This window comes from Gymnogyps californianus, chromosome 9, assembly GCF_018139145.2.
Source record: "Gymnogyps californianus isolate 813 chromosome 9, ASM1813914v2, whole genome shotgun sequence".
Classification (NCBI taxonomy): domain Eukaryota; kingdom Metazoa; phylum Chordata; class Aves; order Accipitriformes; family Cathartidae; genus Gymnogyps; species Gymnogyps californianus.
The window spans coordinates 24,901,160-24,920,224 of NC_059479.1; the positions used below are offsets into that span (position 1 = coordinate 24,901,160).

A 19,065-nucleotide genomic window follows, 5' to 3' on the forward strand; every position below is an offset into this window, starting at 1 on the left:
TCGCCGCAGCACATGCACGGTGCCGTGGCAGAGTGTGGCAGCTGCCTGCTGTCCCCGCGTGCCCGCTTGCCACCACAGGCCCGAGGGTACCTGCCCCGCTGCTGCTTCACCCCATGCCAGGTGATGCTCTGCAGCAGGCACCTCCGTGCCATGGCTGGGCACGCAACCTCCGTGTGCAAGGCATGCCTGCAGCGGGGTGTCACTGGCCACAGTAGGGGAAAAAAAAGTATTTTCTCTAATCCTAGGTTCCAGCTGCCCATCGTGTTTGCGGGTGGCAGAACAGCTCTGGCACGCCCGTCCTCTCACCACTGCCCCCAGCATGGCAGCGTAGAGCTGGGGGCAGATGGACGGGGCGCGGCGGGATGAGCCCTGCCCTGAGCCTGCTTCTGTCCCTGGCCAGCTGCACCCTGCTCTGGGGTAAGTCCGGCTCCAGAGCTGCCGCAGCGGGCTGGGGGGTGGCCCTGGCTGCAGTGGGGGGAGAAGCACGGGGACAACTCTCAGACCTACAGAAAGTACCTGCAGGGAGGAGGGGACTGAGTGGTCTTCAAGGTGTGACGGGAAAGAACACCCCAGGGTCACCAGCAGCCGTGTCAGGGTGTCGGTGCCTTTCGCAGGACCGCAGATAGGATGCTCCAGGGTGTGCAAGAGATTCGTGGGATGCGGATGCTGAGCGCCGCGCTGGCAGCCAGCGCTTGCCTCAGCCTGGCAAGGAGTTGGTGTTTGCCTGTGCGGGACTGAAGCTGGGGGTTGTAGGGTGGCGGGGAGGCCCCACGATGCCTATGCAAAGCGGGGAGACCCGTGCAGCGTGGCCAAGCAGTGACCGCCCAAGGAGCGGGCCCCTGCAGAGCAGAACGATGCTGCCTGACGCCCCTCTGCTTCCCCCTCTCCCCAGGCACCCCGTTGCCTCCGTGGGACGTGAGGCTGGAGGCACAAAACTTCCACGTCCGCCTGCGGTGGGAGCCGGACCCTGGCTCGCCCGGCGGTGCCGCATACCAGGTGGAGTGGAGGAGACGGTAGGTGGGGAGGAGGGGGCGGAGGTGGCTCGTCCCCCTGCACCCTGGCAGAGGGCTGTCGGGGACCCCCAGTAGCCAGAGGATTGTTACCTGGCAGTAAATATCGCAGAGTAACAGAATAGCGGAGCTGGCAGGGAACTCCGGCGTCCAGCTTGTCCAACCCCTGCTCGGGCAGGGTCAGCTCAGGACTGTGTCCTGTTGGGTTTTGACCACCTTCAAGGATGGAGCCTCCACAACCTGCCTGGGCAACCTGTTCCCTTTACTGGTCAGCCTCCCAGTAAAAAACAAAAGGGGTTGCTTTTGGGTTTGGGTTTTGAGGCTTTTTTTTCCCCTTATGCTTAAACAGAATTTCCTGTATTTCAACTTGTGCCCGCTGCCTCTTGTCATTTCATTGGGCACCACTGAGAAGAAGTCTCCATCTTCTTTACTCCATCACATTGATAAGAGCCCCCACCCTAAGCCACCTTCTTTTGAGGCTAAGCAGTCCCGCTTGCTCGGCCTCCCTCATACCACAGATGCCTCAGCCCCTTGGTCATCTTTTTGGCCCTTCAGTGGGCTCTCTCTGGCGTGGACATGTTTTTTTCTTGTAGCGGAGAGCACAGGTCAGGGCGCAGCACTCCAGGTGCCCTCCCACCAGTGCCGATGAGAGGGGACTTGACTTGCTGGCAACGCTCTTCCTAATGCAGCCCAGGATGCTGTTGGCCAATATGCGTGCGCTCTCATGCTTGCCACTCAGACAGGATCGCGACGGCTAGGCAGCCTTCCTTTTTGGCTGGGAAGGTGCTGAAAAGGAGAAATCCCTGCATTCTCTCCATGGGCAGGACCTCTCGCTGGACCAAGGCAGATACCTGCTGGGGGAACAGCACCGGCTCCTCTTGGGCATGTGAGCTGTATTTTGACAAGATCCACGATATCTACTGGGCAAGGGTGAGAGCGGTGGCCGGAGGCGAGCTGTCTGAGTGGGCCTATTCCAGCGAGCTGCAGCCGTACAGAGACAGTAAGGACCAGGGAGCTCCTTCAGCTGGGCTCCTGCTCTTCCTGGGGGGCTGATGGGGAGAGGGGTCCTTGGAGAGGTCTGCTGGGATATGGTGGGAAATCATATGAGGATACTGGTGGGAAAAGTGCCAGAGCGCCGACCGGAGGAAAGGGGTGGGAGCAGAGCTGCTGGAGAAGGGCTGGGTGAAGAGCAAGGGGACAGAGGAGGAGACGCAGTGAGGCGAGGACCACAGGTGGGAGGCCCCAGGCCACCGAGGTGCTATGAGAATTTGGGTCTCTGGAGAATGCAGCAAGGTGGGGTAGGAAAGAGGATACCCCTCCAGGCTTGCCTTTTAAAAGCATCTGTGGTTCGTCCCTGCCACGGGTCTGGGAGATGCTGGGTGCGGGCATTTTTGTTCCAGCAAGGTAAAGCTGGCACAGGCTGGTGAAGGCAGGAGTAGTCCCTCCAGCTCTGCCTTTGCCCTGGCTGCCGTGTTCGCAAGGTGCGAGCACATGCCTCTTCTCAGTCGCAGACCGGCTGTCCTGTCCAAAAAGCCTGGCTGTCTTTTGGAGGAAGGAAAAACTTCAGGACCTTCCCCTAACCCACCTCATAGCGGGTTGTCGCAATGAACTGAATGTGCCAGCGGCTAAAATGGGATGTACGTCGGCTGTTTGGGTTCCCTTTTTCGTTCCCTCTGCATCCAACTGGCATGGAAATAGATGCACTTAGCTGAAAAGAGGAATTGCTGCACTCCACAGCGAGTCTCTAGACCATCGTCTGATGGCTCAGAGATGAAGTGCTCAGCAGCAGGGAGCCGGAGGTGCTGGCAGGTCTGTCCTGGCCTGTGTTGGTGTGACCGGAGGAGGCAGAAGCAGCGCTGGCTGTCACAAAGACGTGGTGGCTGCCACTTCTAGAGCTGGTTTCACAGCACAAAGTGCCATCAGGCTAGACCTGAGCAAGTTTCTGTGTGCTGGGAGTGGGATGTCCAACAGAAAAACATCATTTCTAGAGAAACAAGATGCCTGCCTTCTGTTTTGAAAGGGCTTAATTTTCCTTCTCCATTTTTTTTTTTTTTTTTTTTTCCTTTCCTACAGCAATCGTGGGCCCCCCCAAGTTGTCCTGGCTGCTCCAGGGTCACATCCTCAGCGTAAATATCATCATGCCGCTCACTCCCTACCAAAGCAAAAACGGCTCTTACAAGCCAGTCGACCAAGTGCTGCTGAAGCTGTGGTACCGACTGAACCTGTATGAAGGGGACGTGCTTGTCCAGCAAGTACGTGGCAGGGTGGGCAAGGCTCGGAGTGCATGGGACTTGCAAAAGCTTTCCTGGTGCAGCAAAGATGCCTGTGTCCAGTTGCATTAGTGTGGTAGTGCCTGTGCCCGTAGAGTTGCCCCAGCCCTGCCCAGACCCAGCAGTGCAAGCAGGCATGAGATGCTTTGCATCCCAATTCAGGGCTTGCAACCTGGGGGTGGCAGGAGATCCCTTTCCTCTTCTAGATTGCATGAATAAGAAAAACCTGTAACAATTTCTGTTCAGATGAAAGCATGCAGTAGCTGTTTATCGAGATGCTCTGGGAGCTGAACACATCCTTGGGTGAAGAAACAAGCGCTGGAGGTGCTGGGGAGCAGGGAGGGAGGGTCTGTGCTCCACACCGTGGGGCGAGTGGGGTGTCGAGGCTGCACTGGGGAGAGGAGCAGTGCACAGACCCCACCTCCAGCCGCCTTGGCCACATGTCCCCTCTGCTTCCAGGTGCCCTGCAAATGGAGTGGGGAGGAAACGCCATGCACCTTCAGGTACCTGAAGCCCAGCACGCAGTACTGCGTCCGGACGGCAGCCGTGGGCATGGCCAGGGAGCAGAGCCGGGAAGCTGAGCAGTGCATGGTGACTCCGGCAGGCCCCGCAGGTGGGAGCTCTCTGGCTGGCTCAGCCACTGCAGTTGCATCTCAGGTCCTGCTTGCAGCACAGGCATGTGCGGAGGTGTGGGTCACTCACCCGTAGCCACTCTGGTCGGGGTTGGTGGCCCAGTTATGCCCTGCGGGGACCTTTCTTGGGGAGATGCTCTCTCACCATCCGCCTTGGGCTTGCCCCGCATCTCCTCCGTGAACATTCCCGCCTGCCGCGGGGGCTCTGGGGAAGCACTGGCGTAGGACGGGCTGGCGGGGGGTGCCAGCTAGGGTCCTTCCACCCCTCAGCCTGTTGTGACCTCTTGGCAGGCTTTCCCTGGGTCCTCCTCACTGTGCTGAGTGGCGTCTTCCTGCTGGTGAGCATGGCCGGGCTCTGCTTCGTCCAGCTGCACATCTTCCCCAGGCCCTCGGAGACGCGCCTCCCGAAAACGCTTGTGAGTGAATGATCCTTCTCCAGCCTCTGCCTCGCGTGTGCCACGGCTGAGCCGGAGTCCCCTGCATTTGCAGGGGGCTCAGCATCTCCTTCCCTCCACCTCTTGCACTGCAAAACCCATCTCGGTGCCCAGGTGCCTCCCCCGCTGTCCGACCCACCATACACCCAGGCCTTGCTGCGTGGGAGAAGATACTGGTGGGATGCATCAATCAGCCATGGGTCATGCTGGCGGAGGGTGTCTCGGGCAGCATGTAGCCTGTGAGCACAGCCCTAGGTGTTAGGAGCCTCCTGCTTTAGGCAGTTGGCTTTTGCTTGGCTGCACGTCCATCTACAACAGCTTGAAGGGGAGAAAGAGGGGAAGAGAAGCAAACAGTGGGGCTGCTATCCTGGGACAGCCTGGCCTGGGTGAGATGCAGCCTCTCGCTGCTCTGCCCTTGGGATAAATGCAGCCCTGAGGCTCGGAGAGGCTCCCAGGGCTGCAGCCCTCCTGAGCTGATCCAAAACATGTTCTGGGTCGGCAGGACTGAGCCCTCTGGAAACAGTCACCAGGACAGCCTTTCTCCCCGAGTCCCAGTTTCCCCCTGCATCCCAGTTTCCCAGTGCTGGGGGGTGGCAGCAGCCTGGGCTGAGCAGCCCTTTGAGCAATGTGGGGACCAAACCAACTTGCTAAGCTAAAGAAGTCCCCTATGCCAGGGTGGAGGGGAGGTGGCAGGCTGCTCTGCTTGCCCTGGCCCAGCTCAGTGCCAGCGCCATTTGCTTTCCTGTTCTTCTTGGCTTCTGCGTGGGGATTGCTTGCGTCCCTGAGCAGGTGAGAGCTCTTCCATCGGCCTCTGACAGCTGGGGCATAGCTTGAAAAGCAGCAGCGTGATAGCTTCTGTGACCGTCCCCTGGCACCAGAGCCCCCGTGCTGTAGTGAGCAGAGCCCTGCCTGTGTTTCTCCCGGGTGTGAGCACCGCAGATGGGCTGTCCGGGACCATTCCCTTCCCCGGGGTGCGTGGTTCATCACCCTGAGGCTGGCACAGGTTTCAGCAAGCTGAGGCCGACTGCTTAGCTGCTTGTTTCCTGACAGGCTCTCCTGAACAGGGAGCTGAGTGCGACCATCAGGGTGCCCACCCTTGAGCTCGAGGAGGACTCACTCGCCCTGCTCCTGCCGACTGTGCTCCCCTCCTGCGGGTCGCCTGCAGCCGAGCAGACAACACCCGCAGTCCAGCTGCTCCTCGGAGAAAGCCTTTCCCGGGACATGAGTGGCTACTGTGCCAACGGGTTTGGGCCAGACTGCCATGAGGGAAGGGACCCATCCTGCACCCACAGCCAGCTGGGGCATGCCTTGGGCTCCGGGGTCTCATCGCAGCTGGAGGAGGATGGGGAGGCGCGTGATGGGGATGATGTGCTGGAGCAGCCGGTGCTGGTGGGACCGACCAGAGACAGCTATACAGATGACAGGGACTACCAGACATCTGAGATGTGGCTCTCCCTGCACCTCCAGCTTTATTCTAAATGCCAGTGCTCAGTCCTGGGAGCAGGCAGCTGCCCTCCTCTGCCCACACCGGGCAGGAGCTTCAGCCAGGAGGACCTGCGGGAGAGCCTTGGCATGGCAGGGCACTGGGTACCGCTCAGCTCCGTGAAGCTGCCGGCCAGCGAGAAGGAGGATGGAGGGCAGCTCGTCTGTGCTCTCCAGCCCCTGCATGGCCATGGGACTGAGCCACAGCCAGGTGACAGCACTGTGCAGCAGGGCGACCTGGAGCAGGCAGCACCGGGCGTCCCCCTCTCCAGCCCCTGCCAGCTGCCCCAGTTCCCCCCTGACGTCCCACGGGTGGCTGCCTTCTCCGGCTATGAGCAGCGTCCCCCGGCTGATGGTGAGCCATAGCAGGCAGGTGGGGGCACGCCGGGAGCTCCCGGCACCCAGATTACAACATCGAGCAAAGCTCGAGGTGCTGCCTGGAGCTGCCCCGGCCACGATGGCTGCCTGCTCGGACCTGCATGTGCCTTGCTGGGGACAGGACTGGGGCAGGCTCCTGTGCAGGCAGGCACAGGCATGCTCCGGGCACGGCTGCCATGGACAGGTGAGATCGGTATCTTCAGAGCTTCGCTCTGTGGTTTTGGCGCTCTTGAACCAAAGCGTAAGGAATACGTGCCAAAGTTGAAGCCCCAAAACTTTTCTCTATTTATCCATCTATATGTATGTATATGTGTGTGTACAGTATATATACTAATGCAAATTTATGTATATGCTCATATATATATATAAACCTCTTTAATGAAAGAGGAGGGGTTTTTTTTACTTGTCTGGAAATACTGATTGTGCACTGGAGCTGTCTTTTAAATAATGCTAATTTATTATGGAAAACTGGCTTCTGTGCTTATTCTTTGTGTTACAGAACCAGCGCTGCCCTGCCTGAGCCACATCTGGGAAAGGCACTAGGTAAACTCGGGGTTTCCCTGGGAGAAAATTGCACCCGCAGCTGGTCTGCGTGTTGCTGTCGTGTGGGAAAAGGCTGGCTCTTCAGCAACCGCTGGATAGTTTTGTTATTCCTTCTACCGGCGCTGGGGCGACTTACTTCTGAGGAGCCCTGCCCTGCGGTTGTCTCTCCGGGATGTGTTTGTGAGGCTGCGCCTGCAGCCACGGAGGCGAGGGGAAACCCTCTCCGTCTGTGTCGGGCAGCGTTGTGCTTTGCAGCAGGCTGGGATTGGTGGGTTCCAGCTCCGGGGGACAAATCCAGGCTCCTGGACTCGCGAGATTTAAGCCGGATTTGGGAACAGGTGAGAAATTGATGTCCAGTATCCAGGCATCTGGTGGAGGGGACAGAGGGGACAACGCTGCCAGCCTTGGGGAGCCTTTTGGGTAAAGCAGAGCCGCACGGGGCCACTTTCCAACCCCGTGAGTCATCCCTGACACCCCGGCCGCGCAACCTCCCGGGGGTGGCTGTGCCCTCCCTCTGCTAGGCTGTCAGCCTGCCTCTTCCCCTGCCGCCGCGGCTGACTCAGCCCGAGACCTGCAGCAACACCGGCTGCGGCTTTCTGGCAGCTGAGCGGGGCCGTGGGGCAGCCCCGTTCAAATGCTCCCGAACCAGGGCAAAGAGGTGTCCTCTCCCCAGGCAGCGATGCTGCTGGGACAGCTTTGTCTCTGCTTCGAAGCAGGCAGCTGTGGTTTGTGCATCTCATTAGCAAAATCTCTCTTAGTGATGATGTATTGGGTCTGTGTGGCAAGGTTTTGGTAGCAGGGGGGGCTACAGGGGTGGCTTCTGTGAGAAGCTGCTAGAAGCTTCCCCTGTGTGCGATAGAGCCAATGCCAGCCGGCTCCAAGACGGACCCGCCGCTGGCCAAGGCCGAGCCCATCAGCGACGGTGGTAGCGCCTCTGGGATAACAGATTTAAGAAGGGAAAAGTTACTGTGCAGCAGCAGTTGCAGCTGAGAGAGAGGAGTGAGAATGTGTGAGAGGAACAGCTCTGCAGACACCAAGGTCAGGGAAGAAGGAGGGGGAGGAGGTGCTCCAGGCGCCGGAGCAGAGATTCCCCTGCAGCCCGTGGGGAAGACCATGGTGAGGCAGGCTGTGCCCCTGCACCCATGGAGGTTAATGTGGAGCAGATCTCCACCTGCAGCCCGTGGAGAGAGGACCCCATGCCAGAGCAGGGGGATGAGCCCGAAGGAGGCTGTGACCCCGTGGGAAGCCCGCGCTGGAGCAGGCTCCTGGCAGGAGCTGTGGCCCGTGGGAGAGGAGCCCAGGCTGGAGCAGGTTTGCTGGCAGGGCTTGTGACCCGCGGGGGACCCACGCTGGAGCAGTCTGTTCCTGAAGGACTGCACCCCGTGGGAGGGACCCATGCTGGGGCAGTTGGTGAAGAACTGCAGCCCATGGGAAGGACTCACGTTGAAGAAGTTCGTGGAGGACTGTCTCCCATGGGAGGGACCCCACACTGGAGCAGGGGAAGAGTGTGAGGAGGAAGGAGCGGCAGAGACAAGGTGTGATGAACTGACCACAACCCCCATTCCCCGTCCCCCACACCACTCGCGGGGAGGAGGTGGGGAACTTGGGAGTAAAGTTGAGCCTGGGAAGAAGGGAGGGGTAGAGGGAAGGTGTTTTAAGATTTAGGTTTTATTTTCTCATTACCCTACTCTCATTTGATTGGTAATAAATTAAATTAATTTTCCCCAAGTCGAGTCTGTTTTGCCCGTGATGGTAATTGCTGAGTGATCTCCCTGTCCTCAGCTCGACCCACAAGCCTGTCGTTATATTTTTTTTCTCTCCCCTGTCCATTTGAGGAGGGGAGTGATAGAACAGCTTTGGTGGGCACCTGGCATCCAGCCACCCCACCACAGATGATGTGAGGACATGTGGTGTATTAAATAGATTGAGCTGAATTTAAAAAAAAAAAAAAAGAGAGACGGTCCCAAGAGCTGCTCGAAGGAACACGCGCGTTACCCACACGCTGTTTGCTGCCAACAAAGTTCCTCTCAGGCTCAGCTGAAACAAGAGTCTGATTTTCCTTAATTTGTTTCACTTTCTCTTTTTGGGAAGATGAAAATTTTGGGGCACAGGTATCTGCTGTTGGTTTGGGTCACACAAAATGGCCTTTTTCATTTTCAGGTGTTTAGAAAGCAAACTAAAAGCCAAGCCAGAAGAATTCTCCCATGCTAAAATCAGGCAGACTTCAGAGGAGTTGAGGTTTTGAGGCAAACACAGGAGCTGAAACATTGCAATCTGTAAATCCTCGAGCAAAATGTTCCACGCTGACCTTCCCTCCTGCCATCCCAAATCTTATTTTTTTTAACTTGAAGCTTTTTGAGGCATTTGATCTACAGTTGTGACTGCTCTGCCAAAGCTCACGGAGCCAAAACCATGTGTCTGCTTTTCCTCCCCTGTGGCCCCACGGTGATCGATCTCCTTGACAAGTGCCCGAGATATGTGTCCTGCTTCTGTTTCAAGACCTCTGGGAGTGGAAACCCTGCTTTTTCCCCGCCAATGGTCAATTTTCTCCACTAATGGTTTCCCCTAGGACGCATCGCACTTTTCCACGTTGTGGTTTCTTGTCCTGTTCCCCAGGGAACAGCTTATTCCCTTTTTTCCCTACAGCTCTCTGCATCTTCCTTCGGTCTCTCTTCCAGCCTAACCTCTTGATCCTGTTGGTCTGATCTCATGAACTGTGTTCGTTATGCCCTGTATTGGAGTGCTGAGCTCTTTCAGAGCTGGACCACTGTGTTTCCTTTGGCCACATGTGTGCCCATGCAACAGCCTCAGCACTGTGAGCATTTGCAGCTGGCCAGTATCACAGCTGCAGCCTGGGATGAGCCCTAAAAACCACTTTACGTCTGCACCAGGGAGCACGCATCTGTGCATCGTTCACCTGGAGACGGGTAATGCCAAGCTGTCTCCTCACAGGTGGTGTTCAGTAGATGCAGGCTTTGTGCTGTGAGCTGAGGTTTGGAGCAGGGCGGTGCTGCGGCTGTGTAGAAAGGCAGGCGTGTTTTTACTGCCAGGACACTGGCTGCAGGCAGCGAGCTCAGTAAAAGCGGTGCCGTGTCCCCACGCAGCAGGTCGTGGGACAGTTCAGGTTGGAAGAAAGCCTTGGGAGCAACTTAGTACCTCCTCCTGCTCAGAGTAGGGTCAGCAACCTGAGGCCAGACAGGTTGATCAGGTCTTGTCCAGTCTGGCCTTGAAAACTTCTGAAGGTGGAGACTGCACAGCTCTGAGCAGCCCACAGCAGTCCTGGATTGCCCTTGGTGATGGGAGGGTTTGGCCAGCAAGACAAGGAGGTTGGGGCCGTTGTTCAGGAGTGAACAGAGATGACATGCCAAGGGCTTGCTCTCTTCCCATCGTTCGTTGTGGTGTCTGGTCGCCGTCCCCTTTGTGCTTCATAGTCTCCAGTGTGTCTCAAGGTCACAGCCAAAACCCTACACGTGTGGAGCCTTGTTTGACTGACTGCCTCATCCCCGACAGGGCCGAGGGGGCTTCCAGCCCCACCACCGCTCCTGCAGGTCATTGCGTGGTGGCAGGGCATTTGCAAGGAGCCGTTCAACAGGAGCACTAGTCAAAGCTGCCCTGATGCATGTGCCATTAGATTCTGGGAAGGAGCCGCAGCCTGAGCTTGAGGTCCTCCAGGCCAAGCAAAGAGCGTGCATTGTGCCAGTCCAGCCTGTGCTGCACCAGCCGAGACATGGGCTGTCTGCTGGGAGGCGCTGGCCCAGCACGGTGGCACTAAACTGGCTCCCACAGCTGCCTTGTTGGATGCTGGGGCACAGCTGGTGCTTTTATAACAGCCTGCCAGTTCTTTAAAGATCAAAAGAAAAACAGCTCTTTTCTGAGTTTTTGGCGGGGTGACCATGCTGGGATCCCCACGGGTGATTCAGACGAGTTACTCACTGGCAGCAGGGGCTCACCCTGGCTCAGGGGGTGGTTGGAGCAGCTGAGAGGTCCCCGTTCTGTATGAAACAGAGATGTTCATGCAGAGTGGAAAAGGTAAAAGGTTCGTGACATTTCAAGATGGCATTTTAGCAGCTGAAGTTTCCGAGTGGATGTGAGAGGGGGTTTTTTGCTTCACCTCGGAGGTGAGAGCAGCATGCGGGGCTCTGCAGAGCCGCAGCAAGAAGGTGCAATGCCCGCTGCGGGGGTGAGGTCCCGGCATGCCCCAACAGAGACCTGCCACCACCGTGCACAGCTCAGGATCTGGGTGGAGTGTGTCTGGATTACACCCCGCTCCGGTCTGCCTGGCCAGGCGTTACGGATTGAGCAGGATGGGGTTCTGCTGGAGGACGGAGCTGGGTCCAGGGGCAGGCCCCCAGCCCCAGTCAAGCCCGTGCAGCCGGATGCCTGGCCGGGTCCCTCCATCGCTGCTCAGCGCTCAGGCGTGTGCACGTGCCTGGCTCCCACCTTGTGCTCGCAGGCATCCCACGCTCCCTCCGCAGCCTGGAGATGGGCAAGCCAGTGATGGGTCCTCGGACATCCAGCCCAGCCCTGCAGCGCCCATCATCTCGGAGGTTGGCCGCTGTTTCTCGTGCCGGCCTCAGGCCCACGGCCACAAGGCCGTGCCTGGAGATATTTGGTGCGGAGGTTTGTGAAAGCTCTGACTCACCGTGATTGATAGGCTCATTCCTGGCTGCTCTCCATGCTGTTGGCGGTGTTTTCAGCTTCTTCTGGTACCAGATCAAAGCAATGAGAGGAATGCAGCTGAAAACAGCTCTTTATTAGAAACAGCAGGTTTAGGACTATGCAAGAGGGTATTTCTTATTACTAATTCTCAGAGAGCTGAGCTACCAGCCTATAAAAGTATTGGAGAGTGGTAAACTGCTATGCGGGGGCTAATGGGACTTTTGCAGCTGTCACACAGGAAACATAGCACCTAACAAACATGAGGGAGACGGCAGCTCCTGAAATGACGGGGAAAAATTAAGCTCTAATATTTTGCAGGCTGCCAGAACGAAGGAAGATCCCTATTTGCCTCTGAAAGCCATGGGAGGCAGAGATGCAGAGAGCAGGGACTCGGGCTGCAGCCTACCCCCTGGATCTGCCATGGCCCTGTGCCCACCCTGCCTTGCCCACTCGCCATCCCGCATGTCACTGCAGCTTCCCTGCCAGTGCTCTGGGACAGCCCAGAGCCACCCCGAATCCTTGCAGCCATCCCAAGCGCTGCCGGGCATGTGCCTGTGTGTCTGGCAAGGGACTAGAGACTGTGGGGCCCCAGGCTCACTGAGCAAGACCCTGTTATCCAGCCACCCCTGTGCAAGGTGCCTTTGCGATGGCTCTCTAGCTCCAGGTGGGTCCCCAGAGTGGCATGGAGCAGCGGCGTCAGAGCTGTCCTGCCGGACCCCATCCTTCAGCCCAAAAAGGCTTCGTGGTTTGACAGGTCTGAGCAGCGACGTGATCCAGGCCACCAGTTCCTGCTGCATCTCTCCCCACAGTGCTGGGCCAGCGGGTCAGGAGACGGGCGGTCTTAGCTGCTTGGCTTGGCTGGGAAGCCCACCGGGATGTGAGTGGCGACTGTGGAAGCCCCAAAAGCTGGAGACTAAGCGTAATGTGTTTGGAGCACGTGGATGGAGAGGGCTGTAGGGCTGATAGGCTATAGAGATGTGAACTTGTTGGTTCAGACATGTGTGATTTCTCCCCAGGCAGGAGCTTTCCTGCAGCTCAGCAGGTCGGGACCCAAGCGCCGAGCGTCAGCGGGCGATGGGGATGCCCAGGTCACCCCAGGGCCGAGCTCTGGGGCTGGGAGGCTGCAGAGCAGAACTGTTCCCACTTCATGTGCTGGTCTGGGAGTGCCCTCGTCTGGGGACACGTGGCAAGTGTCTGCATTCAGGAGGTGCCATGGGCGCCCTGCTGAAGCGGAGCTGACAGAGCCATGTGTCACCCAGCTCTGTCACCCCTTGCTCCACAGGATGAACTCCCCTGTGTTGGATGGAGGAGCCTGACAGCTCACCCATGCTCTTCCCAGCAGCGGGCTCAGGCAGGGTCTGTGAGATATGACCGGTCCTTGTGCTCCCCATCCTCCCGATGCACGTGTCAGGGGATTTCTGGTCTGTGGACAAGGAATGGACTAGGTGGCCCAGCTTGATGCCTTCCCGCTCCCCTTGCACTGCTCTGGGCACACTGATCTGTAGCTCTCTGCCCACAAAGACCGCTCATGCTCCCGGTGATAGACGGCACAGGCAGAGCTGCCCTCTAAGCTGGGTGCACATCGTCTCATGGGATGCACATGTGAGTTTGGAGGGGGTTTCCATGCTTTCTCCCCGTGGCGACCCTCTCTGGGCTGTGCCTCCTGCCTGTGTCCTGACAGCAGAAGTGATGAGCCTGCCTCCAGGATTTTTCATTATATGTCATGAGACCTGGCATCCAGGGGATGGGAGCAGCTGGAAAACAGGCTAGATATGGATTTTTGTTAGGAGAAAGGTCCCAGCTGAGTGGCGTGCCCAGTCAGGATGGATGAATATTTCACCTCATCTATCTCCCAGTCTGATCTGTGCCTGACAGACAAGGATTTGCAGACAGAAGTAATCATCTCTTGTTAATGCACCTTCAACCACTTTATGAAAAATGAGAGCCTGGGTGTACAGACACTGTTGTCTCCCTGTTTTGTGGTCAGCAGGGTTGTGGTCAGCCTCTTGGTCAAAAAACAGATGCTCGGGCTCCCAAGCATCCTGTCCAATCTTCCTCAGGGAAGGCTCCATGGTGTCCCACCTGTCCTGGTTTCGGCTAGGACAGAGTTAATTTTCTTCCTAGTAGCTGGTATAGTGCTGTGTTTTGGATTTAGTAGGAAAAGAATGTTGATAACACACTGATGTTTTTAGTTGTTGCTAAGTAGTGTTTATACTAAGTCAAGGATTTTTCAATTTCTCGTGCCCAGCCAGCAAGAAGGCTGGAGGGGCACAAGAGGCTGGGAGGGGACACCATCAGGACAGCTGACCCAGACTGGCCAAAGAGCTATTCCATACCATATGACATCATGCCCAGTATATAAACTGGGGGGAGTTAACTGGGAGGGGGGATCGCGGCTCGGGAACTAACTGGGCATCGGTCGGTGAGTGGTGAGCAATTGCATTGTGCACCACTTGCTTTGTATAGTTTAATTCTTTTAGTATTGCTATTGTCATATTATTATTATTATCATTATCATTGTTTTTCATTCCTTTCTGTCCTATTAAACTGTCTTTATCTCAACTCACGAGGTTTTTTTTTCCTGATTCTCTCCCCCATCCCAGGGGTGGGGGGGCAGTGAGCGAGCGGCTGCGTGGTGCTTAGCTGCCGGCTGGGGTTAAACCACGACACCACCCCACAAGAGGAGAGAACACAAGAGATTGAGAAACATGGATCTCCCACCAAGATTTCAATGGGATTTTCCTCGTGGCACCTCTGAAGCAGGTACTGCTCAACCCGGCTGAGCCCCAGCATTGGTAGGGGTAGGAAAGGGTGCTGAACGAACCCTTCTGTCTCCTTCCCCCATGAATAACACCCAAGGTTGATTTGCAGCTCGTGAGAGCTTAAAATCTTCTCGTGTCTGTCAAACTCTTCCTCGCCGCTCTCAGGAAGTGTGGCACTATATGAACACAGGTGCGAGCTGCTGTCACAGCAAAATGGCCTGGCTGAGGTCACCAAAGGGATCAGTTTCAGCTGGGTTTCTCTGAATTAAGCCTTCCAGGCAAAGAGATTTAATTAGAAGCAATTCCAGTTGGCTGATACTAAGGTAATTTGAAAGCGAAGTTTGTGAATAAGGTGGGGTCTCAAATGGGAACTGGAGAAACCTGGACACGGGAGAGCTGGGCCAGGTCCCTGCTGACACAGTGAACACTTGGGGTCTGCCTCTGTACCTGCAGCTTTTGAGAAGAGTGTGCACCACCTCTGTATTATTCTCTCAGGAAAGCCATTTTTCATGCCCCTGTCTCATGGATGTTGCTTTGGGACACTGGCTGCAAGACCTCCATCACTGGCTACCTTTTTTTCCAGAGAGAAAAAATGGGTATTGAACTGTAAGCCAAAACCACTGAGACTCCAGCACTGGCTCTGAATTGCACCACATTCGTGTTGCTGTGAAGCCCAGCCTGAGTCCCTTCAGTCTGCCGTGACTTACTGGCCTGGATGTCCACAGCCAAGCTGGGTTGGGACCACATTGGTCGTCTGGAGCTCACAGACGCATCCTCTAGAAGGAGCAATTGCACTGCCAGCTTCTGGGATAAGGAGAGAGGCTCCTCTGAACGCCAGCAAGGTCAAATACTGTGCCAGCAAGGAAGCTCTGGCTGCTGCCATCTGCAGAGGATGAGCTTTGTCACTTGCTGAGTCCTGTCATTAGGGACCGGGGCACCCACTGAGAATCAGCTTGGGATGCCTGTGTGGCCGAAGGCTTTGCCACTGACCTCGTGTTGCCGTAAGATGTGAAAGGAGCGGAAGACGTGGTAACCCTTGGGGAGGAAGATCATGCAAAAAGGAAGCGTGGATCCACATGTTTTGTCCAAACGTTGGCCCCACGTTCTCTTATGATCCTCCTCCAGACCCCACCAGAAGGATGGGTTAACCTGTCCAGCCTTCCACAGCGCTTCCTCCCCCAGCACAGCACAGCCACAGTAAACAGTGGAGCTTCTGAAAAACTAGCCAAGCGTTTATCAAGCATCCTCATTCAAGAGTGACGGAGATCGAGCTGGGGGGAGAGCAGGACCAGTCATCTCATGTCATCAGGATGGATGGCCAACCCAGCAGAAAAGGCAACTCACCTGATGCGAGCATATTGATCGCAGGGAGCTGGAGGACATAAAAGAGAGCCGCCTCACACTCCCTCACTCACAGGCTCCTAGGAAATTGGTCAAGGCTTGGCGAAGGAGAGAAGATGCCTTCCCAGAGGATGGTCGTCACCTTGGCACTACTGTTGGGGGCTTGCTGCATCAGCGCTTATCCTGTCTACCCTGAAAGCAACAGTGCTCAAGGTAAGGACAACTGACCTGGGTGTTTGTGCCTGCAAGCCGGGCGGGGTTTGTCCCTGTGCACCACTTTATGGCTGGCACTGAATGCTGGCTCAAACCACGTGGCTCGTATCTGGTGTTTCATGGGCGCTTGGCTGCTGCAGACATGCACGTCAGCGCAGCTTCCCCCTATTTCTCTTTGGGCAGAAAGACCTTCTGGCCTGGGGAGGGTTTTCCCCAGTATTGTTAGGAGTAGTGTATGTCCAGCAGGGTTAACCCTATTCCTAGTGTGACCAGGCTGGACAAGAGAAGACCATCCTGTACCCGAGGGACTGCTTTGGCCGTTGCGATCTGCAGACAGCAGAGTTCGGGTGACGTGTCCAGGTACTCTGGGATGACAGACAGCGTTGCCCTGGGAATCAGCCAGCCTGGGGCGTACAAACAAAGCATCCCTCTAGACTCCGTAGCCTTCTGACACCCTACGTGGCAATGAGGGAATTGCAGCTCACGTGCGGAGCAAGCGGTGCACGCTGGGTGGCCTGGCATGGTCTAGGATGGGGTGAGCTCTGCTCATGGTCACAGGGCTGGTACAAGCCTCCCCAACAGCCGCGAGACCTGGCGCTGCGATGCCAGCCGACTGCACCATGTGCCAGGGGCTTTGCTGCAGTATGGTGCCCTGCCGTGCATCTCTGCATGCAGGCCAGTGCCCCAGGGGACTGCAGGCAGCAGAACCAGCATCTGCGGGGCTTGGGGCTAATGACACCCATTTGCACCCACCCTGTGGTCCTGGTCCATACATGCTAGTACCGACCAGCAGGGTAAGCACCAGTTTAGACACTCCAGGCTTCTTGATGCTGGAGAAAAAGTCACTTGGGCAGAGCTTGAGCCCTGAAGGAGAGCACGACCCCAGCCCCGTGATCCGCTTGCGCAGCCCCTGCAAGCGGCCCCGGCGCGGCACGCTGCCTGGTGCTTCTGGGAAACGAGCAGGCACAGAGGCTTGTCTTGTCGCTTGGCTGACTCATGGGGACTTCCAGAGCTTTAGTAGCTCGAGTGCGTGTCTGAGGCAAAGGAAATACAAGGCCAAGTGCTTGGGATTGCTCAGGTCCCAGAGCCTGGTGGGAGCTTCCTGGGGGCTGTGCACAGGCAGGCACTGGAGGAGGGGTGGGTCGAAGGGTGAGATGCTGGAAAGCCCCTGACACACCAGCTGGTTTCCAGTTAAACGCAGTCAGACAGCAAGGGACTTGTTGCCTTAGTCGTAGCCATGTGCCTAACAAACATGTGGTTTTGTGGCGACCTTAGACTATCTCTTTCCTCAGAGCAACGCAGACAGGCCATGGGACAGACTCACCCCGGCAAGATTTCTGCTTGCACTTACCTGAGGTGTTACCTGGGATAATGGGGGTCTGGACTTAACGCTTCGCAGCTCCCACCAGTGCAGCAGCCTGGCTAAGTGAGGCCAGGAAGGGGTGCTGCAGAGCTGCCCTCAGAAGGGTCTTTTGTGGCAGGGGGAGCCTTGATGGCTAATGGGGACATTCTCCACCTGCCTGTCGCAGTCGAGCTGAAGGCAACGCCAGGCAGCGGACATTGTTTGCCTCGGCTTTTGGTACTGTCTCCCATAGCATCCTCATAGATGGATGACAAAGTCCGGGTTAGATAAGTGGACAGTGAGGTGGGTTGAAAACTGGCGGAACGGAGGGCTGTGATCTGTGGCACAAAGTCCAGCTGGAGGCCAGTCACTAGTGATGCATCCTCAGGGTCGGTACTGGGGACAGTTCTGTTTAACATCTTCATTAATGACCTGGACGATAGGACAGAGTGCACCCTCAGCAAGTTTGCAGTGGATGCAAAGCTGGGAGGAGTGGCTGGTAACACCAGAGGGTCATGCTGCCATCCTGAGGGACCTGGACAGGCTGGAGAGATGCGCTGAGAGGGACCTTGTGCAGTTCAGCAAAAAGAAGTGCCGAGTCCTGTCCCTGGTGAGGAACAACCCCAGGCACCAGGACACGCCAGGGCTGTCCTATTCAACACCAAGTTGACCACGAGCCAGCAATGTGCCCTTGCAGCAAAGGCGGCCAACGCTGTTCTGGGCTGCGTTAGGAGGAGCATCACCGCAGGTCGAGGCAGGGGATCCTTCCCCTCTGCTCAGCACTACTGAGGCCAGACCTGCAGTGCCATGGCCAGCATTTTGACTCCTAGCCTGGGCTGGCACGCATGGCCAGACGAGGAGATGAACCCTAGTCCCCCGCAAACAACCTGCTTGTCATTCTCGGGATCTCTAGACCATGCTCAGGCTCTCCGTCCCACTGCCTGAGTAACAAGCACACCTCGAATGAGCCGCTTTGCCTTGTCACTGTCTCCCCGTTCAACCTAGACCTTATGACGACGGATTTTAACCTGGCTGACGGTGCAGTTGGCTTCGTGACCGATAGCAAGCCTCTAGCAGGACTCCAGTCATCCAGGAACCTGAACCAGGCTCTGTCGGCACCGGGGGAAGGAGTGAGCAACGACCAGAAAGCAGCTCGTAGCAAGGGTGAGTCCCAGAGCTCAAGGTGAACTGGACCCAAGGATGGGGCTGGTGTGGAGGCACACGTGGAGGGAGGCAGGCACGAGGATGCTCTTGAAGAGGTGAAGGGTTGCATCCAGGACGAAGGAGTGCTGCAGGTTAGGTGCCCCCAGCGGAGCATGGAGAGAAGCAGGCGATGGTGCTGTGTCCCCTCTCCTTCTGACATTTCTTCCCTTGGCTCCTTCCCACCACGCTGGACCCATAGCTCCTGTGTGCTCATGGCATTTCATGGTTTTGGTTTTTTTTTTTCAGGAAATAAAAGCACTCTCCAGGAGGATGTCCCCGACCGCTTGGTGAGTGGGGGTGCCTCTCTGGCCTAGGGGAGGGCAGCCCAGGAGATGCTGCTGGGCAGGGGACTCCCATGGGCCAGCTCCCCACGAGGTCCCAGCAAACCCCATCCCTGTTGGCCAGTAAATGGGGACTTAGGCAGTCCCGCTCGGGTGCTGACACTAGTCCGGCACTGAGGGGAAGGGGTTTGGGGGCTGGTTTTGCTAGATGGGCACCACACACACGTGCTGGGGCTGCTGTGCCATGGCAGGTGGAAGACCTTGATGCAGTCCTCTGGAAGATGGTGGCAGTGGGTGACCTCCAGAGCCAGGGATTTACCCAGACAGACCAGGCCCCTCAGCAACCCAGCAAGAGAGGTGAGTGCCCAACTCCCAATGGGTCCCGAGACTCGACCCACCACTGACCTGTAGAGGCCATGGCAAGCAGGGGCTGGGCTTAGGGTGGAGGATGCTCGTGGTTGGGGTGAAGGATGCTCTTGACTTGGGGTGAAGGGTGCTCGTGGTTGAGGTGGAGG

At 57.0% G+C, this 19,065-nt stretch overlaps 1 protein-coding gene across 1 annotated transcript; it reads left to right on the forward strand.

Annotated features, from left to right (window-relative positions):
* The first annotated feature begins 336 nt into the window (after nt 1-336).
* On the forward strand, nt 337-18,583 carry LOC127019816 (interleukin-20 receptor subunit alpha-like). The gene is made up of 9 exons (XM_050902047.1): nt 337-417; nt 893-1,013; nt 1,835-2,010; nt 3,084-3,262; nt 3,740-3,893; nt 4,204-4,328; nt 5,397-6,183; nt 18,072-18,230; nt 18,516-18,583. The coding sequence occupies exons 1-9, from the start codon at nt 363-365 to the stop codon at nt 18,581-18,583; spliced, it is 1,824 nt and encodes a 607-aa protein (XP_050758004.1). The 5' UTR covers nt 337-362.
* Nucleotides 18,584-19,065: the final 482 nt, after the last annotated feature.